General features: G+C 41.6%; 1 protein-coding gene and 1 long non-coding RNA gene across 3 annotated transcripts in view; one reads left to right on the forward strand and one right to left on the reverse strand.

Moving 5' to 3' along the window:
• Positions 1-12415, forward strand: part of RASGEF1C (RasGEF domain family member 1C) — a 75007-nt gene extending 62592 nt beyond the window's left edge. Inside the window, exons 7-14 of the mRNA XM_082324419.1 lie at positions 971-1066; positions 2169-2271; positions 2374-2453; positions 2909-3004; positions 8164-8259; positions 9649-9772; positions 11839-11911; positions 12304-12415. Of these exons, the coding sequence (XP_082180545.1) occupies positions 971-1066; positions 2169-2271; positions 2374-2453; positions 2909-3004; positions 8164-8259; positions 9649-9772; positions 11839-11911; positions 12304-12328 (693 nt within the window). The 3' untranslated portion in view covers positions 12329-12415. The remainder of the gene's footprint in view (positions 1-970; positions 1067-2168; positions 2272-2373; positions 2454-2908; positions 3005-8163; positions 8260-9648; positions 9773-11838; positions 11912-12303) is intronic.
• Positions 12416-12576: 161 nt separating this feature from the next.
• Positions 12577-25253, reverse strand: LOC309596339. 2 transcript variants are annotated; one of them, XR_014229493.1, is made up of 3 exons: positions 24864-25253; positions 20365-20446; positions 12577-12657 (listed from the first exon to the last, which is right to left on the reverse strand). It is a non-coding gene; the product is annotated as an uncharacterized lncRNA (long non-coding RNA). The 2 variants fall into 2 exon arrangements; XR_014229494.1 differs by lacking the exon at positions 12577-12657 and adding an exon at positions 17763-17861.
• Positions 25254-25357: the final 104 nt, after the last annotated feature.

The following is a 25357-nucleotide window of genomic DNA, read 5'->3' on the forward strand; positions in this document are numbered from 1 at the left end:
AAATGATCAGCTTAATAGAACAAAAAATCAGTATTCTCTGATACCCTCTAGTGGATGTTAATGAATGTTCAGATAAATTACGTGAACTCTAGAGAGCAGCGTGTCCTGGATGGACCGTCTAAGAATTTAGGGCTGGGAAAAGGACTTGAATTCTTATAATCCCAGGCAACATCTTCAGGCTATGTGAACTGCCCTGTCACTCCGCTGAAGTCAAATTATCTGTTGATGTCAAAGGAATTGGAAGAGTTTGGCCAAGTATCTGCTCCCACAGCCTCTGTCAGTTATGGGAATTTATATTAAGTTTCATATAAAAAAAGATTCTTGTAATGGCTCTTATCAATGATGTATCTCTGGCATGTAAGCAACCTGTTTAAGAGCAGCCATCAAGACAGAGCTGGTCACTAGAGAGCCTATTATCCTGAAAACTCAATAAGGGAAATATTTTTTTCCATAAAGAAGCAAGTAGAACTGTGTTTTCTTTTGCTTATCTCTTGTTCACATCACTAAATTACGGTCTCTCCCCTCCAGAAAAGGGCTGTGGGTGATTGTATTTACTAAAGTGAAGGAAGTCCCGGAATCACAGGCACAAACTGAGCATGCTGCGGAAGACTCTGCTTGTCTTACTTTTTCTGCGTAGTGCTGTTGCTGTCTGAATCCTGCAATGCCCGGCTGTTAATATCCCAGTGAGCAAGGGTCAGTGCAGACTGTGTTGGTGAACACTTGCTCAGGCAAAATGGGGCTGTTTTCTGTACGCTAGTGTGACCTGGGCAGCGTGACACACGCAGCTAGACCCTGCGCATCTACCAGCCACCCGCCTGCCCACTGACTTTGAACGGGCCCTTGATGCACAGTCTTCCATGTGCATGAGAGAGATGTGGCCAAGTAATTACCTTTGCGTAGTATTTACCTTAGCGATCAGGCAGCTAACTGAAACACAGTTATACGTCTTTCTGTGCTTTTTTCTCCCCAGACTTGTTTCAGTGAACAGAAGAAGACAAGTAACCTTGAGGCCTATGTGAAATGGTTCAATAGACTCTGCTATCTCGTAGCAACAGAAATTTGCATGGTAAGTGAAAAGTATGTGGCATGTTTTACCACATGCCTGAAGTACCAGTGTGAGATTGTACATTAATAAGCAAACCTGGGGATTTATTTCTTATGACCTAGCTAAGCATCTGACGGTAAGTTTTAGTAATATTGCACTCGCAGAAGCGACCTGATAAATGACAAACGCATCGCAAAACAGAGCTGGCGACACACGGGGGATGCACTGTTCTCTTGATGTAGTAGGAGCACGGTGTGGAATAATGAACCCTGCAGGGAAAAAGAGAGGAAAAAATGCCTTGAATTATCCTGTGAGATTTCTGCTGGAAAAGATTCTAGTGGAGCGGTATTTGTTATCTGTCACCCTAAAGCTCTGTTGTGCCTGTGAATTCCCATTGCATGGCTCTTTGTCTGCTGCCCATTCCCATAGCTGTGACTACAGTGGGTTTTTAACTTGGTAGTGGTTTTATTTTGTTTAACTTGGCCCCATCAAAATGAAATTAATGTTTCCCCCTTTGAGAAGGGTGTGGAAGGGAGGAGTAGTAATGGTATAAACAGCCTAGATAGCCCATGACTCAAAAGCATTACCATTTGAAGATCATCTCTGGAGAAAGTGGGGTGATTCCAGTCCAATTAAAATCTGTATTTAAAATGCAAGCTACTATTTGGCCTGGCCGTATTGCTGAAAAGGACAGAAGAGGGGAAAGGGATTAATGCAGTGAAACAAAGTCTTTCTGGGACAAAGATGCTGCTGTTATGTGGGTGTGAAATCCTGCCCTTAGGAAAGTCAGTGCTGATGTGCCCACTGACTTGCGGGAGGCCAGCAGGGAGCTGAGGCACTGCTTCAGGGCTCTTTGGGCTGCCTCCTCCAGCACTAAGGCATGAACTGAGGCAAGCCTGGGAATTGCTGTGAATGTCTTCTGTGTCACTGGAATGAAAGCTCTGATTTTAGAGGCTGCCAGTCACCAGCATCCACTGGATTGCTGGAACAGAATTAGGGCCAGTGACTGACAGCAGATGACCCAAGCTGTGCATGGACCTCGGCTATGTATGTAACAAATACCTAAGATGCCCTCCAATTCTGCATATGCTTATTACAGATATTCATTTATTTTAATTTGCAGCCTGCAAAAAAGAAACAGCGAGCACAAGTCATCGAATTCTTCATTGATGTTGCCCGAGAGTGCTTTAACATAGGGAATTTTAATTCACTGATGGCAATCATTTGTAAGTACAGCTTCTAACCAGGTCTCTCCATCAGCTGTCACGGATGAAAAGGGGAAACCTGACTCTCATCCATGTCTGTCTTTTCTTCTTTCTCACTCATAGCTGGAATGAACATGAGTCCAGTTTCCAGGCTAAAGAAGACTTGGTCAAAAGTGAAAACAGCCAAATTTTTCATTCTTGAGGTAAAAAAAAAAAAAAAGGTGCTGATACACTGCTTGAATTATATTCTGGATTTTTTTTGTTTGTGAATTTTCACATTTTTATCCAGGTATGAAATATTCGTAGACATGTTTCACAGACTGAGTGTAAAGCTCCCAAGCTATACCTAGGATGTCGAGTGAACAAGGTCCAAAGTTGTTTTCTATGTTGAGGATACTAGGATTTGGCATATATAAAATGTGCAGTCCTTATTCTTCACATAAAAGCTCAATAAGCTGTTACTAGAAAAATCAAAGGTACAACCAACCATGAGCTGTACATCTCTCATTCTGCCTGTGCTTCATGGGTTTTTATGTGTATGTGGATTTTTGAAGATGTAGGCTAGGCTCTGTTCAGGGTTTGCTACAACAGAGGGTAAAGTTGCCTTCAGAGGACCCAGGTCGCTTTCTAACCAACGTGTCTTCTTTTGTGTACCTAGCACCAGATGGACCCTACTGGTAACTTCTATAACTACAGAACAGCATTGCGGGGGGCTGCTCACAGATCACTCACCGCACACAGCAACAGGGAGAAGGTAGGTGTGACCACATCTCGTTTATCTCCAAATGGATGCTGTGCATTGCTGCTGAGAGACAGTGGCTCAAAGACATGATGCAAATGCTCTCCTCCCTTCCACGGGTCACCAATGCAAGGCTCATGCACTGCTAAATGCAACTGGAAGTGTAAATCTGTGGCTGAAAAAAGTCTGAAATGGCTCACAGGGCTTTTGTGGACTTGCTCTCGGACATTGGGGAGCTAGAGAGGGCAGGACAGACAGCATGGAGGACTTTGTTGCAAGCATCTCTATATCCCTGGAAAATTCACATTGTTTAGATTGATAAACCTGATGGAACAGGTATTCCAGACTAAAATGACTTTTATTTTGGTATGGAGCAGCAGCCTGGCAGGTCCAGGTGGAACTGCGCTTTTCCTACAACTGCGCCAGCCAGGCTTCTGTGCAGACAGGCCCCTGTTGTGGAGTGTGTGGATGAGGGAGAGAGCAAAGGGCACAGCATTCAGGGATGAGGTGGTTCTCCATTTACGTTAGGGAAAGATGACTTGCCTCAAGTCCTGCAAGGAGGTCTGGTCTGAATCCATTGCAGCAAATCTGCGTGAAATTCTGTCCTCGTGAATTTTCATTTCATTTGGTTGTTGCTGCCATCTCGGTGAAGAATTGAAGTGTTTTATCACTGTTCGTGGCAGATACATAGCCTTCTGAGATGTCACTGATGCTGCAAAAATCAGATTGATGAAATGTTAGTGCAGGGTCCTCCTGTTTTGTGCTGCAGCGTTTCTTGTTAATTTTCTTATTTCTCCATTCAATTCTCTTTTTTTTAATGAAAGAGGTTTTGATTTTAACATTGCAATTGCTCATAGTCATAAATGGGTAATCTCTGCGCAGAGCATGGCTAAGGTAAAGTAGATACTGCATGAACAAGCATAACATGAAACTTAGTATTCATTCACTAGAGGAGCCAGGCCAGATGCTAGTCTCACATCGTTGGAAATTTGATGTAAATCTGCTGAAGCTAATGGAATCTCACAGCATTTGCAGTGAAATGAGATCAGCATCTGGTCGCAGGCTGACTCAGTTGCAATGGGAACACGCTGAGTTGTTCTGAAAAGCACTCCTCTGTCCAAAGAAGAGATGATGGCTTTGGATGTTTGCGACTGGCAGAGAAATTCTTCGAATGCACTCTCACACACTGCAGCGAGGGCCTGTCTGTCTGAAATGCTTCTGCGGTTCAGTTCTTCTGCGACCATCATATATATTCAAACCAGTTGCTTTACTGCTTGACTTAATTTCCTGTGGAAGTTAGCAATCTCTGTCATATCTCTACCCCTAGCTGGTTAAGACTGAGGGCAGAGAGGTTATTAGATTGAAAGTAATCTATTTTACATAAGAAAAAGCCTATATTCTGTTTCCCTTGCATAGATAACAGTAGTTCAAGAAAATGTTCGAGCATATGATTTGGTAGCTACTCACACTGGGTATTTTAGTGTCAGACACAGTGGATCATGTAATTCTTGCTGTAAGAATTAAGGAATTTTGTTTCTTTTTATAAGCAAGATTATCAGTTACTTATTTTAATGCGTTTGAATAAAATTGAAAGAACATGATCACTTTTTGATAGAAGATGTTATGTTGTTTCTTGGCAAACTTGTGGCAGAGCTCACTGAAGCAAATTTTTATCTTCAAATTGAATTGTGCTTACAGGCGTTTGGGATCCCAATCCCCTCCACCCCTCTTTTCGACAAGCAGCCGCCCCAGAAGCCCAGCTGGAGGCTTCAGGCCTCGGTCCATCTGCTTGAGAGGGAAGGTGCTCTGGAGGGAGTGCTCTTGTCGCAGACCAACAGACTAAGCAGTGGGTTATGTCTTGCAGGAAGAAAAACTGTCTGTAGGCTCAGCGGAGCTAATATTTAACTGGCAGCCTCACCAGAAACGTTACTTTATTCTCTGCTCAAGGCTGGTGTCTTGGCTGCTGAGTTTTGAACGGTGCTTGAACAGAAGCACAGCTCGGGGGCTACGTGATATCCTCAGGGGGAGACAGAGCGACCTGGGGCACCCTCCCTCCTCCTGCTCTGTGCACACATCTCGCCCAAATCCCCTGTGGCACCGGCCTTCTGGCACAAAGAGCACTGCCTGAGTTCATCACCCGCTCCATCCTCATCCTCAGGCTGCTCGTGCGAGACTGCAGCACAGGTTGTAGGAGAAGGATCTCAATATACACAGGGAGGATCCCCTGACCTCAGTCGTCACTGTTCTACTCCAGTCAAGTCCACTGTTCTAATCTAATTCTTCTCTCAGTGTGCAAACGGCATAGTTAAACTAAACTACTTGTTACTTATTTAGGAGCAGGCTTGTAAAAAAGCATGGCAAGGCAGCTCTCAAAGTTGAGAAGTGCAGGACAGCAGCAGAAATAAACCTGCCAAAGTGCAGGGTGAGAGAACTGGTAACAAAGAAGGGCTGATGTTTCATGCAGAATTCAGAGGGGTATACTTGTTAGGAATGACGTCTGGCTTTATCTATGCAGTCAGCTGCCCTATGCCACCTCCAAAATTAAGTCATTCCACTGGGAAGCCCTGCGTTGTGCTAATGACATTTCTCTGGCTTTGAAATGTTGGGAGTGTGTATGGTGCGGTACCGGGTGTTTTGCCTTCTGAAACTATGGAGGAAGAACGTGTCTGATCTCATTAGCTTTCTTCTTTCTGCGGGAGGCAATTGTCCTTCAGCATGTGGGAGGGTTGGATGGCACGGGGGGGAATCAAAAGGGAGTGAAATACGAGTTTCTGGCACTAACCCAGATTTAACGCTAGCAAAGGGCCTGGATTGAAGCCAACATTAGAGTGTAGCTATATCCACTTCTGTTGCTTTTCCTACAGAAATTTGGAAAACAAAACATACAGGGTAAGATATTTTTACTGAGGAAATAAATGGTGACCCAAAGACAGAAATCCCCTGGAAATGTGTAGCGAATTGGTGTCCTAGGATATGTCTTTGATGCCTTTTGGATGCAGATGAGAACAAGCTCTACCCACGCTCTGAGCTGCCTGGTGGCCTTATAGCTGTATTAGCATGGCATTGAGCCCACATTCGTATACCTTCCCTCTCAGCAAGGCGCTTCGTTGATGTTTAGTACCGCTAATGATGGTGACCTAGCTCCCAGGCAGGGTGGAGCAGGGCAGAACAAGCTCGCATCTGCCTGCAAAAAATGTGTAGATAGAACCTGGCAGTAATTTCTAGCTGGGGATCAGTGTCTGGCTCGAGCTTTCTGTATCCTTCCACCTTATAAGACCACACTGGTTACAGAGTTTTATCATCATTTTTGGTAGAAAACAAACCACATAGACTGCATTGTATTCTTTACCTCAGGTTGATTGATCTAGTTTGGATGATATAAAAATGAATCCTGAAACACACTTAGGTCAGTTTGACTAGAAATGGCTCCAGCTCACCCTGATAGGAGGGCTCAGGGTCGGGGGGGTTGTTAGGCTGTGCTTTGTTTCCATTCCTGTATTCCATCGGTGGGATGTATCAGGATAATGCTAGTGGCTCTTGGAGTGTCAGTCCAGAGGTTTTTATGGTTATTGCACTGACATTACAGAGTTTATCTATGGCTGTCCCATAAAAAAGCCAGCAGAGATGCAGATCTTTAGCAGTTTACTGCACGTGGTATTTTAGCTGAATCAGAAATTGCCTTCCATTTTCAAAACAAGAGTTGGCAGTGGCTTGCAGACTCCTTGCCTCATTAAGTGTTTTCACATCTATGAGTTGCTCGCACTCGCTATTGCATCGTGAAGGCTGTAGACTGGAAAATAACAGCTGCCAATCCTGTTCTAGGTCTGTTTCCTATCCCGTTACAGCTGAGGTACAGCATGAGATGGAATAGCAGAACGACATTAAATACTTAACCAAAGGATTACTCCCTTGGCTGGTCTTGCATGCCATGAAGGCACTTGAACTTTGGTCCACACTTAACAAGCTACAGTTCAGTTAAGTTACAAATAGAACAGTGGAAACATTTGGACACTACTATGCAATGTGCTTTCCTTTAAGAGGTAGCTGCTGACCTTATGGCTCAAACCTTCCAAGTGGCCTTTTTCTGTCGCAGTGCCAGTGCTGGAGAGGTGGGTAGACTCAGGTTTGAATACCGAATCCCAGAGCCCTGGGAGTCAGCTTTGTCATGGACTGGTCCTGTGTGTTATCTTTCTTTTCCCTTTGAGTTGTGCCACAAGAGGACCCAGAGGGAGTCTGCTGCACTCTGGGTCTCTGCTGAAGTGCTGGGGATGTGCTTCAGGAGCGCTGTTGCTGTTTTCTGCCATAGCACATCTGGCATCAAATTTATCCCTGCTGTAACTCCATTAATTTCAAGTCTTACCTAGAAGTAGACTTTTTCTATAGCAAATTATGGCCTGACTCCGATGGGTTAGAAGAGGCTTGGATCACTGCTCTATGCCACTTTGCCCTGGATGATGCCCAGGGCTCATTTTGAGCACTACAGTGATCTCTCTGGCTACTGTTGGCAGTTGCCTGTCAACTAACTTAATATTTTCAATCCTACTGTCTGCAGGTTAATTTGGAGAAGCAGGTTGTACTAATCAGGCACCAGGAAGGAAATTACATGCCTCAAGAGGTAGCCGTGCATGGAGCTGTTGAAAATGAAACAGCTCCTGATTAACTGTTTGTAGACAAGTCCTTGGTCATCAAATTTTATTCTGTCTTTCCTTGTTCAGGGACAATACTGGTTCTTTGGTTCCCAGCTGTCTTTAAATTCCTCGATTTGTGTATTCAACATCTTTGCTTATAAAGACCCAACAGAGAAAGGAAGAGTTCTGCGATTTTATTTTGCTCTTTGTGGTCTGATCTTGTCATCAAACAGTGATGCTGTTGATAATAAACTGGGTTATTAGTGTTTTCTTAGTCATGTTATTCTGCGCAGCGAACACTGTGTTCAGCTCATATTCATTTCAGCACACTGAAATATAGATACCATGAAATATAACATACCATTCCTGATGGCTGAAGGTGTCTCTATACCCTCCTGCCCTTACGCTTGCCTGTTACTGTACTGCTTTGTAAGTGCACAGCACACTGAAAAGTTAATATTTCTTTTTTCTCCTCTCCTGATTGAGTTCTTCTTTCATGCAGAGAAAATACTGAACTGGAAAGATAATAGTTATTTCTCTTCACAGATTGTGATCCCCTTCTTCAGCCTGTTGATCAAAGACATTTATTTTTTGAACGAAGGATGTGCTAATCGCCTTCCAAATGGACATGTCAACTTTGAAGTAAGATCTGAAAAATGTTTGTATCTGTCCCATTCTGATAGCGCTATCTGAGACCATTTGCCTGCAATTTCCGTGCAGACCCACAAAGACTGAATATGCCGAAAGGGACAATCTCAAGTGACTGTGTGAAGGTTAAGCCAATCCCAGAATGTTTTTTAAAAGAATTAATATGTATATTTTATATAAACGTTACAAGCAGATCATCCTAACTTGCTTGATGTCGGTTGGCTGCTAGAAATATAGTGTCAGTAGTATAAATGATTATAGTTGTGGCTTGGAGTGGAAGATGACTTTTTCAGAAAACATGGAAAACTATTTCTCCTATACACACACACAATCACACACAGAGAAACGAGTCAGTATAAAATGCTTTATACTTTATTTTATCTGCCTTTTTAATCCTTTCTCATTTTTAATAAAGAGGTTTGGCAAAGTAAGACATAAATTACTTGTGATCATTAGAGAAAGATTAGAATACAAGCAGAATTACATACAGAGTACACAGTCACTGTGTCCCTGAGGTAATTGTCATGCCACTGATGTAAGGATTCAAATGGATGTAAGGATTCGATTCTCCAACCTGTAGGTTTTACACAGAGGAGTTTCTGTTAAATGCGTTAGGATTTCTATTCCCTCACAGCCCTGGCACTAGGCCGTATTAATCACATATCCTGCGTAATCCCAGTTCTGTGCTGGAGCGGATGGTTTCACACCAGTACAGCTTGTTGCTAGTGGCAGCGTGCAGGCGCTCAGGCGTTCGGCATTGTGCTGTGCATCGCGGTGACCGTGTTCTTGTACTCTGGTGGAGGGGCAGAGGGGGGGTGCTTCTGGAAGAACTGCCCAGCGTCAATGAGAAAATAGTTCTTGAGCTCTCAAATTCTTTGTAAATCATTTCTTCAGCATCGCTTTGGTTGCATTCAATTTCTTCTTCAGTTATTGGCATTGTAAGATGGTGAGTAATGCATAAAATACTCAGCCTGGCATTGCCTTAAATTATATCAGAGCTATTAGAAGACCTAGAGAGTTATGAGGCATTGGAGTGACTCCACTTTATGTAATTTATATCTAATTCTGCTTCCTCCTCTTCCATCAAAGTTTATGTCCTCTATTCTTAAGTACACGTGTAACCCGTAACTTTGTTCATGGATACATTTTCATTTAAGTACAAACTGCGTCGGCTTGTAAGGAGGAACATAGCACACCCTTTCCTCTCTCTCTCCCCTGTAAAGGAACTGTGAAAATGTACCCATCTAAAACATACAAGGCTCTTTTCTCCTAATATCCTTGTGGTTGGCACGAGGGATCCTGGATCCCAGTCTTCTGCTTGGATGTGGTTGGTTTAGTGAGATAATCTTACTGTATCTGAGTGGAATGGTTTTATGTTTACAGAAATTTCTGGAACTGGCTAAGCAAGTAGGAGAATTTATAACATGGAAGCAAGTGGAATGTCCCTTTGAACAAGACCCTAACATCATCCACTACTTGCATACTGCTCCCATTTTTACTGAAGACGGTAAGACTCTGTACAGTCTCTAATCACTGAAAATATGTCTCTTCATCACTACTAATTAACAGCCTGATCCATGCTTTGGTGATCTCTCTCGCTGACCAGTCCTGGTTCTTTCCTAGCTTTCCTGGCATGCAGCTTGTTTATCCCCAGTCTATCACCGTGTTTTTGCAAATATAACCTTCTAGCTCACGGAGCTGCTGCCTGATTGCTTTTCTTTTGTCCATGGCTTCTCTATAAGACACTGTCTGGGAAGTTGCCATTGTGGCCTTATTTTTGTAACCAAGAAAAGAGGCCACACAACCATGTCGTGGACTGCCATGAATGTCAGCTGTCCCTTAGGCATTCATTCTGTGATTGATGGAGCCAGAACTAATCTCTTCCACAAACCAACACTGTCATCTCTTCAGTCAACGCAGCCCAGGGCGATGGTAGTCCGGCTGACCTCCTTCACTACAGCAAAGAAATACGTTATCTACAGAAAAGAATTTTTAAGAAAAATCTTTTCTAGTAATTAAAGCTGTAGCTATGAAAGCCCTGTTCTGAAGTTATTTCTCTGGTTGTCTTTTTACACTTATGTGTCCTTCAGTTTGGTATCCAGCACGTCAGACTGTGTCATTCCGTATTGGTTCATGTCGGTTGCCTCTTGGTACCTTGTCACGTGCAGAATTGCCTGTAGCTATATTCCCATAAGCTACACTGGCATTGGGTTTATTTTTTCTTGATTCTATAGGCAGTTTTCTGTACTAATCCAAGTTAAGCAGACCAGACAGTTTTTATTTCACAGACTACTTCAGAACCACAAAATACTGCTTCAAAAATCCTGCCTAAATCCTAAGAAGAATGACTGCCAAAATAGAATAATTAATGTGATTAAAGTAATACGTATCAAAAGGAGATAGGATGGAGGCATTTGTTCTGGTTTTAGGCTCTAAAGGGAAGAAAGTGAAAGTCAGGGGTATCTCAGAAGTGGTGTTTAGAAGTACAGTTTTCAGGCTGCGGGACCAAAAAAGGGTGACCTCAACCCACTAATTGTTTGCAGATTGTCTCTCCCGTGCCCTGCCCTATGTCCATTCTGCTCCCATGAGATGCCCTTTGCAGAAGCCACCGCAGACCTCCCCTGTTACCCAGGGGAAGTGCAGAGCAGAACGACCTGCCCTGAGTAAACGGTGGCAGAATACATTAGAGATGCAGCAGTGGTATCTGAAATGCAGCTGTACTATGCTTGTCGCAGTGTGGAGGAATAGTGGGCCAACATTTGAATATTAAAATGCAACTGAATTGTAGTACAGACTCGAATACTAAGATGGTTCGAGCGTTAAAGAATAAAGCATTGCTAAACAGTCAAATGAGGAAACGTGTGTAAACACAAATCACAGCCTACTTTAAAAAAATTCTGTGAAGACAGTGAGCTATTAAAGCATCGCCAGCTTTTGCAGAGGAGACTCTACAGCCTAGACACATTTTGGTATCATAAAATGCATCCTACAATGCAAAGTTTTGCAGGGAAAAAAAAAAAAAAGACTTGTCTATTTTCTTCTGCTCTGTTCCTTCTCTGGTTTCTGTAACTCATTCTTATCTTGAGGCTGTTTTGTATTTATTTAAGATACCATGTCCCCATAAGCTTTAAAAAGATTCAGGAAGATAAAGTTGTGTTAAGTGATGGGAATATCCTTAATTTTAAAAAGTTTATTTGTTTAGCTGTCAGCTCTCGCTGTCTCTCTTTTTTAGTGTTCATATAACACTTTGGTAGCAGTGCTGTGATGGAGTAAACAGGCCCAGGTCTCTATGTGCAAAACCAGAGACCATTTAACTGTTTAATATTGTTATAAGAAGGTCATGCTACCATATTTTAACTCTGGGCTCCTTTACTGTTCCATCAAAATTAACGTAACAGCTTTCCAAAGGCAAACGTGAGCTAAACATCAGTGTCCTACTGATTACCAGCTACCTGACGGACCGCGGAGTTTTAAAGTTTCTCTTGCTGTGTGGTACAATATAGGACACTTAAGAATGCAGAGAGAGAGGGAGTTACTGTTGCTGTTGGAATAACACACATTTACCTTTTCCAGGTTTGTATCTGGCTTCCTATGAAAGTGAAAGTCCAGAAAATCAGACAGAAAAAGACAGGTGGAAATCCTTAAGGTAACCACTCGTTTTATCAGCTCATTTCTAAAGTACCTCCAAAATGCTGTACTGATAGCCAAAGCCTGTAAAGTGCTGGCATTTAAAATGTGACCTCTGGAGGTCTTTTCCATTTCAGACTAATCTACAGAGCTGAGGCTGCACTGATAAAAGCTAACTGTAATCTCAAATTTAAAGAATACCCTCCACTTGTGCATTTACAGTGCTGTACCCATGCAAAAGAGGCCTGGTGTGGATGAAAAATGTCCTAGGTTAGGTGGATCTTCCTACAGTTTACATCTCTTATAAGATGGTTTGGTGTAAGTGAGAATCTAAAGAGCGTGATTTAAAAAAAACCAACACACTTTTATATTTCCTTTTTTTTTAATTGTTCTTATGTTTTAAATTTACAGATCCACTATTTTAGGAAAGACTTGAAGATTAAGAGATTATTGCAGTAGGTCAAGGAAAAGAAATCCGCAAACATTTTGCACTACTGATTCCAAAGATGCCTGTTTGGGATTTAGACAATTTCTTTTGTTTGAGTTTTTTGTTGGGTTTTTTGACTGCCTAACATGATGGATGAACTGGATTCATCCACTGAAATCAAAGGAACTGTGTGCACAATGACGCTTTTCTAACTACGAGACAGAGAGAGGAAGGACAAACAGACTATTTGTGGCTGTGCCCAAACTGCGTCAGGATCGCTGTAACTTTTGCCTCTGAAGGAAAACATAAGAAAATCAGGAACATGGAGAACCATGGTACTGCAAAAGAGAATAGAAAAGTATTAAAAAAAGGAAAGCAAAAAATACACATGACTATTTCAGAAGCAGGTGCTTCAGACAGCAGCTCTTTAAACCCTCTGAGGATTGTAAAATTAAATCAAACACAGACACAGCAGCAATCTGGTTAATTGCTGAATGAAGAAAGAAGAACTTAATCTTACATTAGCAGTCCCCCAGCCTTGTTGAACAAAGCACTGACTGCTACAGGTATAAGCTTCCAGCGGATGAAAACTGACATCGCTTGCTCATAGGTATAAGTGTATGTCACATATAGACCGCATCAGCATGGGACAGTCGTGCAAACGCCACGAATTTTTACACCGACCAATCTGAAGTATGACTATTGCTTAGCTATTCTTCCCACCACCGCTGTTGCTTTTCTTACTGTGAATCTTGGCAGATCTGAGGAGGGCACAGCGTGTAGACGGTATTGCTTAAAGACACACACACCCCCCATCTAAAGTTGAACTGAAGAAGCAAATGGTTCTGGACTCAGCTTACCTCTATTTAATGTATTAATGTATTCCCTAATTTTGTTGATGCCGAGATGCATCTTTTAGAGGGTTTTATCACACTTAAAGAAAAAAGATACCGCATTAACATTTGAAAAAAATCAGGTTCCAATTAACACAGTACTGTTTATTTTGCAACATGATAGTAGGTGGATAGGAAGGGGGAGGTAATTGCTCTGAATTTAGGAACTACATGGTATGCTTTAAAAAGACAAAGGGTTTCAGACTTGAATGAATGCACTAAAGAATTTGTCATTCGTGAGCAGATAACCATTTTTCTGTTTTTTATTTTTAGGATCTAAACCATGTTCACCATTTCGTTACAAATAACATGAGGTAGGGACTATGTCTTGTGTTTAAAGTTGTACAATAATCCAGGTGCTACTGTAAAACATATATTAAAGGATAATGAACTCTACGGATATTAGATTCAAAACTAAGCCCTAACAGTAGACTAATTGTTTGTATGTGGAAGGAATGTTCCTACCTGCCCCAGAAAAGACCTCAAAAAGCTTAAATGAAACCTAAATGCCACATGATATCAGACTTTGCATTTTATTACTGACTTGATGCTGGCCTTTTCAGATGTTCCAGTCTGTCTACAACAGAAGGATTGTAACCCTTTCTTTGAGATCAGTAATAGTTCTATTTCGACACTCAGTGATTCCAAGTGGCTGTAGTGTTTTGAAAAATTAGGCTAATCACAAAACCTAGCTGCGTTGGCCTATGTATTTAGCCAGAAAACGGGAACTGTTGCTGCCCTCTGCCAGGCCTCAGAAGTTATCTGTGCCTGAGTGAGTTGTTGAAACAGGAGGCAGTGGTGAGCTAGTGTTTCAGGGGAGCTCTGGCAATTGAGGTGATCGGGAGTACAGCAGCCTGAGACGTGCTCTATGTGACACACTAAAGGTTTGCAGCGTCTGCAGTACAGTTCTTATGTTGGGTTTTGATCTGTGAAAACCTGTGCGGTCTGGATCATGGCCACCTGGAATCCACTGCTCTTGCAATTGCTGAGATGAGCAGGACAGCTTCTTCTAGATTTGCAAACGTAGGGGCTTGAGGCAGAAATTCAATTCTCCTTTTCATATAGGTCTATCAGCGCATGAATTCAAGCGGGGGAAACACAAAAATGTCATGTGTTCACTCAAGCTTTGTATGGAAGAACTAAGTGTAAGGATGGTACAGCATCATTCCAGCCAGGAAATGATCACTATTCTGGTGATAGTGTTAATATGCTGTTTGTTAATTTTTGTACATGAGCTGAGAGCTATACAGAGAAACATACACACAAAGCCATTCCTTCAAGCAGAACTATTTCCAAAATGATGCCATTTAAAGCCTGTTAAATTCCAACTAAATTCAGAGCAATAACCATAAACATATCTACAACAATGCTAATGCTTAAGTGTGTTTGCTAAATGGTCAATTTTTCTTAATGTCTGCATCTTTTTAACAGGCGCAGTGTGACTTCATAGTGGAAATGCTCTTTTATTTATCTTAAACCCAATATAGGTGCATGGGCCCTTTCTTAAAACCTGCTTTTATTTAAAATGCAAACCCTCACTCCTTTTCTAATGAGCCAATAGAGGCCGGTACAGCTGATGTTATGACACCCCGAAGAAGAATCAAAATGTGATTTCTCATGATAATACTTTATATTCTTGGGCACTTTCCATGAATTCAGGCAATTTTATAAGTTAAATTAGATCTCATAAAGTTTATCACTGTTGCAAACTAAACCACTTTCATAGTCCAAAACTTTCAAGCCTCAGTGCTTAAAATGGAAGCATAAAGGCCAGATTTAGGTAGGTATTAAGGGCTTAGTGGGACTTGAAGAAGCATCAAATTATCTTTAAGCCTTTATGTAGTCGCACATTTAAAAGGTCTTTTTTCAGAGGTGCTAAACATCCTCATCTCTTGGTGAACACTGAGGCAATTATTGCTTTATAGAGGTGCGTGGCATATTGATCCGTAGTATTTGATCTCCAGAGATGCTGGCTGCTCTTTGTGAAACGACTTGGAGATGACAGTACACAGCAACTTAAAATGAGAAGACAGCACTTTTAAAAAACAGACTTTAGGAATCGTATTTTGTCTTCACATAATTTTTTGGCTAAAATCCTATTGATTTAAATAGAAGCAATGTAAAGCCTTAAGTTACAGCTGTCAGTTGCATTTGTAATTCATATTTGGCCTAACCAGGGTGCACAGCTTCAGGCGGGAGAGTGGTTAGAGCCTGGCTTCACCAACAGGTTTTACAAAGCGCGACTACAACTGAAAACAAAGGATGACAATTTGGGGGATAGACTTCTTCCAAAAATGTATTACCATTACATGAAAATGAGAAAAAGCACCTCCAATAATTAATGTTTTCTTGCTATAAACCTGTAAAAAACTCCTACCATGCTGAAAAGAAAGCAATATTGCTTAACACCAAGCACTAAGCCACTGTACGGCATGTAGTCATGAGACTAACATCTAGATGAGTTACTAGTAGTAATGTCATGGCTTTCTAATTCCACTTTTTTCAGTGGATTCACCTCCCTGACAGCTGCTTGAACTAATGCTACACAGAGAACAGAGCAAAGCTAGAGCTATAGGTCTGTAGCGTTAGTATCAAAACCCTAAGCTAGTAAGATGTGAATATATGATACAGAGTCTTTCAGAAGCATTAACTTAGCTTCTGTGTATACAGCAATATTTTAAAAGACCAGACACGTGAAATCACTTCTGCACCTCCTCTAGTGTAATCAGAGTGGTAACAAAAGTTCTATTTTTTCATTTCTTGAGCGTGCCGTTCTGCAACGGAGGGCTAGATAAAAAGCCCAGTGAAAAACAATGACGGAATTGTGTGCCTTCAGCTTGTGTTGAAGTCAGTTGATGAACTTGCTCAATGCCTTTCAAAAGACACTTAATCATACAATCTTGCCCTCAATTTCACATCAGCATCAATCACATACCTAATTAAAGGTGGATGGATGTAGGTCTGCTGGGCATGACTGAATTTTGAGGGGGAAAAAAAACTCTTGAAATGGGCCTAGCACAGAAGAACCCCGTGCACCAGCGTACACTGAGCTTAGCATATGGTTGTTCCTGCTGTTGGGCAGATAACGCAATCCTGTCATACAGCTGGCTGGAAGCTCCCCGTGTGGATAGAGGACATGCAGATCTGGAAGCAAACTGTGATCCCAGCCACTGCTGAGATGGCACTTTAACAAAGTGCAGACACAGCTGCTAAAGCACTTCAAATAAGAAACAATTTAAGCCTAGAGATATTTTTCTCAGCTTGAAAATTTTTTATGATGTGGTCAGTGGTGATAAGATAATCACTCAAAATCAAGCCATTTCCTTACTGATACCTTGGTTACTTCGTCATGTTTTGTTGCAATAGTTTACGCACCTTTTAGTAAAGCACATGAGCACTGGTTTGCACGTGACTGTAAATCCAGTTTAGAACAGAGCTCAGATTACTGAATATGTAACTGGAGTCATCAAAAAGAAGATGTTAGTAGAAAAGATATTGTTATGCCTATCAGTGTAAAAATGTTATACAGTTAACAATATCTGGCCTAGCAATGACTGTGTTCCACAGAATGAGACTGATCCCAAGCACAGTGACGTGCCAGAGGAAAAACTCCAATTGATTTTGATGGGCTTTGGAGCAGTCCTGCGATTATTAACTATAGTACAATTTTAAGTTATTCATAGGGATTAAATTGCATTGACAACTGGTGTAGTCCCTGGCCTTTCTTTTGAGCCAGGTGCAACTCTCGGATGGGCAGGTTGCACTTAATAGGGTGAAAATCCAGCCTTAGCAGAAGTTTTCTTTGACATTGTTGAAGTTTCAGCAGCAAATTCAAGGACAAAATCTGATCCAATGAATTAATTCACATCTGAGAGCAAAATCTGACTTTCTGTCTTTAAAAACCTTTTTTTTTTTTTTTTTTTTTTTTTAAGAGTGGTAGAAATTAGCCTTACTGTCTCAGGTGTCTCTTTCATTGGAAATGAAAACCCCTTTCATTGTGAACTGATTATTTCGATTGTTGTAATTGTAGAACAGGATTAGGGAGTGACAAGGAAACAGGGAAAAGCCCCTTTGTCACTGCTCAGAGGCTCAACTGCGGGCCAAAGACTTTCTTTTCTTTTGTCCTTTTTAACATTATCTATTGAGTGATATTACCTCAGTAGTTGGAGCAGGGCATTACTGAACTGTGGCTGGGGAACAGCACACGCTTACCTGGTGTCTGTATGGCAGCACATACATTAACAGGGGGATGCAGAGGTGATTAGATGATGCTGTGCAAAGCTGACATGCAAAATCATACCTGAGCCTGCACTCTTAGGTTTCTGATGCTGGGACTCTTCCCTTTTGAAAGGTAGAAGGTTCTTGGAAGTTCACTTGGGGCAAAGCCTACTCCTTATCCCTCCAACAGAATGATTACAAGACAATTCTTTGAACTAAAAGAGGTTCCTCTAGAGGACTTGAAACAGTGAAGAATTTGTTACTTAGTTGACAGAGATTGTAAGATCTAAGCAATATGGAAAAATAAGTACTTAAAAAATAATGAGAAATACCTTGATGGTTGTTAACTTTCATATTTCACAGCATGGCAGCAGAGCAGAACAAGATATCCATGCGTATCTTCCTATTAATATCAATGGCAGCTGGGCAGGCTAAGGCAGGAGAGAATACAGTGAAATACTGATGCAGAAAGCTGCACCAGTACTTTTGGTTTAATGCTAGGTGCGTTGGAAAGAAAGCACACTGCCTTAGAGTGTGTCCCTTTCCCTGCAACCACTGTTAGCTGCTCTGTGGAGCAGCTGAGCTCTGCGCTGGGCAGAGGAGGCAGCAAACAAGTTACCTTTTTTGATGGAACAGATCTGAAGGCTGATCTGTTTTGTGTTAATTTCTTTTACAATTCTTTTTGCATATTTTCAGATATGCAAAAAAATACTAAATACATTAAGCTAATGCTCATACAAGGCATCGCATCCTGCATTTTTACATTATGCAAGATGTAGATAAGAAGCTAATAGCTTGTATGGGACATATTTCATGCACTCTGCATGGGTGCAAGACACTGAAACTCAGGCTGTAACCTCAGCTACAGGAAAAAGCTAAGTATGAGTAACTCTTGTCTAGATCCCCTGCCTTGCACTGTGGCCAGATGCAAACTGTCATGCTGTAAATTCAGAGTGGCTTAAACTGCTCACTCTTCCCTTGATGCTTTTCCCTCCACAGAAATGGTATTTTGCTCCATAAACAGCTCTTGCAAAACGCCATAGGAACATTTTTCTAGTTCTCTGCCATGCAAGGGCTCTATAATCATACTCCAGAGCTGTCATAATAGAATAGGAGTCCTTCTCCCTTCATCCCTGTGGCCCTAGAACTGCCAACCCAGACTAATACTGCCAGTACAGCAATGTGCCCAGGCCGCCTTGAATGCAGAAGACTTTGAGTTCAGAGCTCATGAGTCCTGTAAGTTAAATACCTGTACAGGAAAGTTCCTTCTAAAATGTGCACAGCCCATTTAATGGACTTCTGACCAGAAAATTCCATAGTCCAGCTACCTTTCAGAGAAATGTGACTTCCTCAGTGAATTGTTACTGGTTAATACTACATCACTGCTTTCATTATTTAATTATGCTTCTAAAATTCCAGTCTTTTTGAAACAACTAAACATATGATGGTTTCTTGATGCTTGGCCCATGGGTAAACAGAGTTGAGAAGATGCGGGCTGTGGTCTGGACAGTGACATCTTATGTATTTCTGTAACAGCCCAAGCTGGGTTACCACTTACACTCTGTCCTCGCCTTGAACTACAAGGAATTGTTCCAATAGAATCCTCTTGATTATTAAAACTTAGTGAAAGATGCACACACAGAGCTATTAAATTCAAGTGTTTCGAGATACGATTCTTACAAATGTACAAGTACTTCCCTTAGGAGTCTGTCTGTAAAAAGACCGTTGCTAGTGCACAACGCAGATGGAAACTAAATTATCCTCTGGGTTTCAGAACTCTTAGCAAGTGTTCATCAGCTTATAAAGGTGAGAAATCAGATTTTAAGATTTTTTCACTTTTAGTGACAGTAGCAGCTGTCTTAAACCTAAACTCCAAGAATGTAGTATTCTAAAACGTTTATTCACAGACCTAAAAACACTGAGTAAAAATGGGTAAGCAGAACTGTCCTTATTTTCAAATTGAGAAATTCAAAGGTTGAATGACGTGTCCGGGGTCACCTGGGAAGCATGTCCTTTCAAAAAATTACGCCATAAAGACATCTAAATTTTAGTTTATACATTTCTTCTGGTGTAACTCCTTTTTACAACTGTGCTTAGAAAAATGGGAACTAAATATTTTATTTTTAAGAAAGAATCAAGCTAGAAAATAAATATGGATTAGAAGACTGGTATATACTGGTCATGTGAGTGATAGTAATGAGGTGCTGCGCTTTTCCTGTATCTTTTTCTTTAAATTAAGCAAATTCATGTTATGATTAGCATTTTCAGGTCAAATTGAAATCCGTCTATCATCCATAATACTCAAACCATGTAGCTTTGTTAGACGTCCTCAGAACAAATATCGACACTTTATTAATTGCACAGGCAGGAAACAGTAAGGTTACTTGAAAGTGGCTGTTATGATTTTGTGACTGTACATAGATCTTGCAAAATGTTAATGGTAATATGCATACTGTACCCCACATAAACACTGCAAGAATAGCATGGTCATTGTTACGCTTTATAGCTGTTGTGGAAAATGTCTTAACCTGCATTCATGATTATAGTGCCCATCCTATTCCCATGCCTTTTTATACAGTTGTGGTAAGATTGTTATGAAAGCCTTTTGTCAGTCATGTTCGAGCTAACTTACCTATGTATAGAATTTATATATTAAACCCCCCTAATTTATACTGTGTTTTAACAGTTTGCCTGAACTGTCTATGGTTTCTAAATTTTTGTAATGTGAGTGTCAATAATAATAATAATAATAATAAAAAAGGCTCAGCTGTGTTGATTTTGTTTTTCAATTTTATTTGTAGTAGAGATTTCAACAGCTACAAATCTACAGAATAAGCTGTAAAGAAACTTGGGTTGCTTTGAAATTCCAAAAATACAAAGATATTCCTGACTGTACATAGCAATTCATGAATATGCATGTAGGCACGAAAGTACCTGTGGTTTCTGCTCTTCTTGTTTCCACTTTACTGCTTCTCTCTTCATCCTCACACATTCAGAACATTGCACTGCATGTACACTGCAAGGAAAAGAGACAAATTATCTTAGTTCCCATAATAAAGTATTTTAGTCTGTTCCTATAAAACTCCATGGTACAACTCATGTTTAAATGTCTTCTTTTATTATTTATATTGCAGGAAACCGAGAGCTTCAACTAAGATGAGGGACCCATTTCAGTAATCATGTACAGTAACAGGCATCCTTGCTTCAAGTAGCTTAAAATTCTTTTAAATAAAGAAAAAAGAGGCTCAGAGGTGAAACTCATGTGTAGGCATTAAGTGGTGGCATTTCCTTGATGTAACATTAAGCACCTGCACCACATTGCTTCTGCGTGTTACTGCTATTCATCACAGCCTGGTTCTGCCTGCTGCTACCAAGTGAGGACTTCTGCTCTGTGTAAGTAGTGTCACTGACTCCAAAGCTTGCAGAAGTGTGATGTGCAGCCCCCTTTCTCCACACAGTGTTCTTACTCATGATGTCGGAGCTCTTGCCACAAGGGACTGTTAAGTCATCTGGCTGAATTTCCTGTAAACTGTAGCTTATTCAGGCTTCCCAGTGTCAAGCCCCCAAATCTTTATTAGGCTAAAACGTTTCAATCCTCAGAAGGCTCAATCCTCAGTTGTGCCACAAACAGAGAGTGAGAAAAGTTGAAGTTTCAACCGTCCCTGTGAGCCTTGCAATAAAAGGGCATGGATTGCGTCAGCTCAGCCCAAGGTGATCCCACCTCAACAATCATGGTGCTATTACCAAAGTAAAAATCAGTCTAAACAGTGGAGAGAAAACATGTTGTCTGAGTGGAAATCTCTCAGCCATTTAAGGCATGGTATTTCTATTGCCCTTAATATCTTAATACAATGTATGAACATGCTGAGGGCAGTGTAGGCCGTTCCTGCCTGCCACCTGCCAGCTCAGAGAGAACCATTGTATTATCTGGCCACAACTTTCCACCAACGCACGTGTGAATGAACACAAGTGCCCACGCCCACACAAAGTTTCTGGGTCGCTGCTTTCCTAAGAAAAATTCTAATAACTCATTAACAAGGAAAATGTGTCCCTGAGCCATAACCGTATCTTGTTCTTTTTGAGCTGGCTGAATATTTGCATTTTCTATTCTACTGCATAATCTGCAAAAAATCTATTATAAAATTATCCATTTCAAAAATGAACTCTCATGGAGTGGAAATACTACTGTCAGTGGGTTCTTGCTTTGCCTTTCTGCTGATCCACCCATCCAAGCTCCTATTATCTCTTTGAATTTACATATGCAACAACAATCTAGGACACTAGCTCCCTTGATCAGCAGTTATAGTGGTTTGTGAAATGAATAATATATTTTCCCTGATATATCTTAGAAATGCTCCTGGTGGTTTTTCCATCCCCATTCAGTTCCGTCCCTTATAAACAGACAGCATTGTCATCACCTTGTCCCTGAGCTCCCAAGGAAAGCTATAGCTGGTACCACCCAATTGAAGGGATCTACGAAATTCTCTCCATCAGTATAAAAACCAAGACATAAAACTGCAGAAATCCATAAACAACTAAAGGCAAAGCACAACTACTAATCAACTGCGCTCTGACGCTAACCAGAGGGAGGAAAAACAAAACCAATGCATCTTTAATTAAGAGAAAGCAAGCACAGCACTGGAAGTACTGAAAGCCAGGAATTTTTGGCTCAGCCGTTGAGCCTTTCTGAGGCTTTGGGCAAGGCAGACAATCCCTGCTTTAAATTTTGTATCCGAACAATGAGAAAACTAAATGAGATTTACGACTCCTGAATAGCTGCTCTGAGGATGGATCACCTACTGTTGTAAGGCATTTGAAAGAGGGACCATACAAAATTGCATTTTGAAGCAAATGTTTTGAATGTAGCTTTTCATACATGCACAAATGCGTCCCACCAGGAAAATTACACTGAATTGTAACGTATTCTGCTGTACAAAGCAATCTAAAACATAGTTGCATTGTGTGTTACTCTCTTCTCAAGTTGTGCATACATTTGGTGTTGTAAAGTCTAATTAAACAAGAAAATACCTCATATAAACAAAAGTAAATACCATAAGGGTTGACAGCAGAAGTAGCTGTAACTACACTCAAATGAGTTTCCTTCCCAGTTTTGTAAAGACTAAATTGCTCTTAATTTGATTCTTCACCATTAGATTATTCTTATCTTAAAAATGGCCATTTCTAGGGGGGCTGTTGCTTTGTTTGCACTACATAACCCTGTCGTGGCCAGTGAATTTCTCCCGACTTTATCCTTCTCTGAGACACCACTTAAATTCCTCTGACATTCCTCTACTGCTGGGTCTCCACTGCCACCTCCTGAACATGAAGGAAAATTAACTGCTTTCAATATTGCTTTTCTTTCGAATGTCTATAGAAGTAGTTTTGAAAGCACTTTGTTCAGCATGAAGAGCAATAGCTGAAACTGCTTTGCAATCTGTCTATAGAGGCTACTTGCTATAACAATCTGTTGTAAGGCTTTTGCTTCAGAGTGAAATTGCTTTTGTTTACTTTATGTATGTTTGATGTGAAGGTGGTACAACCTTTATACACCACTTTTCTTCTTCAAAAAGGTTCAAAGTGAAAAGCTAATTATTCTTAACTTCTGATAGATCTGTTCCTCTTCCGACTGCCAGCTGACAACATCTGACTGAAAATGATACATTTTTCATTGCATTTTCATAATGAACAACAATTATTTCCACCCCTTCTGTTCCAGGCTGCAGATCCTTCTTCCTGACAGGGGAGAACTGAAATACCCTAAAACCAAAATTTTGCTGCTTCAAGGTAGTCAGTTCTGATAGTCTCTTCAGCATTAGCTTATTTTTTCCCATTAAATGAGGCTTCCCCAAATTGTCCCTGAGCTGCTATACGCAGTTGGAGGGCCTGCCATCTATTTATATGGGAAGACAAAAATAGCAAAGGTAAGACCTAGTAAAACCCTAGAAGAGGCAGTGAGGCAAGGAAGGCAGATAACGTGATCCTGTCACATCTCATCTTCTCTGCCCTGCCAGGGATACCAGCCACTGGTTTGCCATCAGCCTTTCAGCAAGAAACGTCCCATAAAATCCAGGTACTCTTCCTAGACTTTTCTCTTGGAATAAGAAATCAGTGAGAAACTGTAATTATTTGGTACAGTTGGCTAGTGTCAGGTCAACAGACATTTTCTGCATGTTCACAGCACTTCTGCATGCATGTTCACGTGTGCACGCTTGCTCTCCGTGCATGTAATTTTATCCCTCTATCTTTTTTCTGCTGCTTGTGGTCTGAGAGAATTCCTCAGGCAGGGGCTGTATCAGTGGATGTTGGGAAAACTCTTAGCACTTTGCAGATATTATTGCTAGTTTTATAAATAATAACTAATCATTTACATGCTAAACGACAAATAGTAAACCACTGGCACCAAAGCCATATTTGGCATTGACAGATTTGGTATACTACAAGGACTATGAGGTAAAACGTTTTTTTAAAAACCACGTGGCAACAAACAGCTGTCAATGCTCCGTATCTTAGTTTCTCTTCTTGTAAGAAAACAAGAAGAGAAACAGGATTTTCACTCTAGTGCAAACCACATTTAAATGTTTATCTTAAGCTCACTGGCAAACAAATTTTAATGAAAATATTAAAACCACAAAACCAAATTTATGTCTTCATTTTAGTACTATTTGCTAATACTTTGGGGGACTGACATTAAAAAGACACCAGCACTCGTTCAATAAAAAGTACACTACGCCTTAGATATGCTGGTTTTTCCTTCAGTTGCAAAATCTTGCTGTATTAGAGGTAAAACTTGCTAAAATTATCCTGGGAAAGAGTCACTGAGTTTGGGAATTTTTCAATTTATCCACTAACCTTCGGAGATTTGTAATTTTTCCATGATAAAGCATTGTGAGTTAATAAATTTGAAGCTTGTGTTTCAGTTCCACTTTCCCCTTGTTTTGAGTTTGCTTTTCTTTTTAAAACAATCTCTTTAGCCTTATTAAATTCTCTGTCTGAATGACTGCTAGAGTTGTTGGTAGTAATATTTTTCCTCTGTACAGCACTGCACTAATTCAGACCTGTGACACCAGGGGTTTGCTTTTCTCTGAGCAAGCATTTGTCTCTGCCAGAAGCACATGACTAAGCTTGCTTCACCGCATCACATTTCTACGGGCACGAATCAGGAATTGCAGCAGCAGCGCAAGGCCCGGGCGGCCAGGCCCGGCAGCCTGCCTTCCCCACAGCCCGACCCTGCAGGTGCCGGGGCGTCGCAGGGCTAGGCCACGCCGGTTTGCTTGCGCTCAGCAATGCACACACGCTCTTCTCAGTGGTCGGAGCAATGACTCACGGAGGAGGGGGCAGCCGCAAGTTGCTGGCTCGGGCGGATAACCAACGTTATCAGGTGTTTACTGTACGGCCTGTCAGCATCACGCAGGAACAACTCCCCCAGGACTTACCTGCGAGCCACTCTCAAACGTCAAGTGTGAGCACAACGCCAGGCCTAACACTGCCATCAACTTGGACACCGAACTGATGAAACGCAACGTTTGGTGAGTTCGTTAGGAGGAATTAATTGGCCGTGCCATTTCTGGACCGCTCCACCCGTTTGACGAGGCGATGCTCAGGGCCGATGTGGACACCAGAGGAGAGCGGCCCTTTAGTTCGGTGGTAGCCTTTGAACTCGGGCTCACTGCTTGAACCCCTGCATGAATTTGGGTCCCTAGCCCACACGGTCTCAAGCTCCTTAGAAGTTTCCCCCCGAGGGGCGCGGGGAAAGGCCGGGCCGAGCCGTGCGGGCTGGGCCGGGCGGACACGGCCCCGTTCCCCTCAGAGTGGCCGCCACGACGGCGGCGGCGGCCGCGGCACCTCGGGGGCGGGGCCTCTCCTCCGGGGGCGGGGCCTCCACCGCCCCCTCGGCGCCTCAGGGCGCGGCTCTTCCCCTCCCCCCACC

The sequence above is a fragment of the Platalea leucorodia genome, assembly GCF_965183815.1.
Source record: "Platalea leucorodia genome assembly, chromosome: 11".
Lineage (NCBI taxonomy): Eukaryota > Metazoa > Chordata > Aves > Pelecaniformes > Threskiornithidae > Platalea > Platalea leucorodia.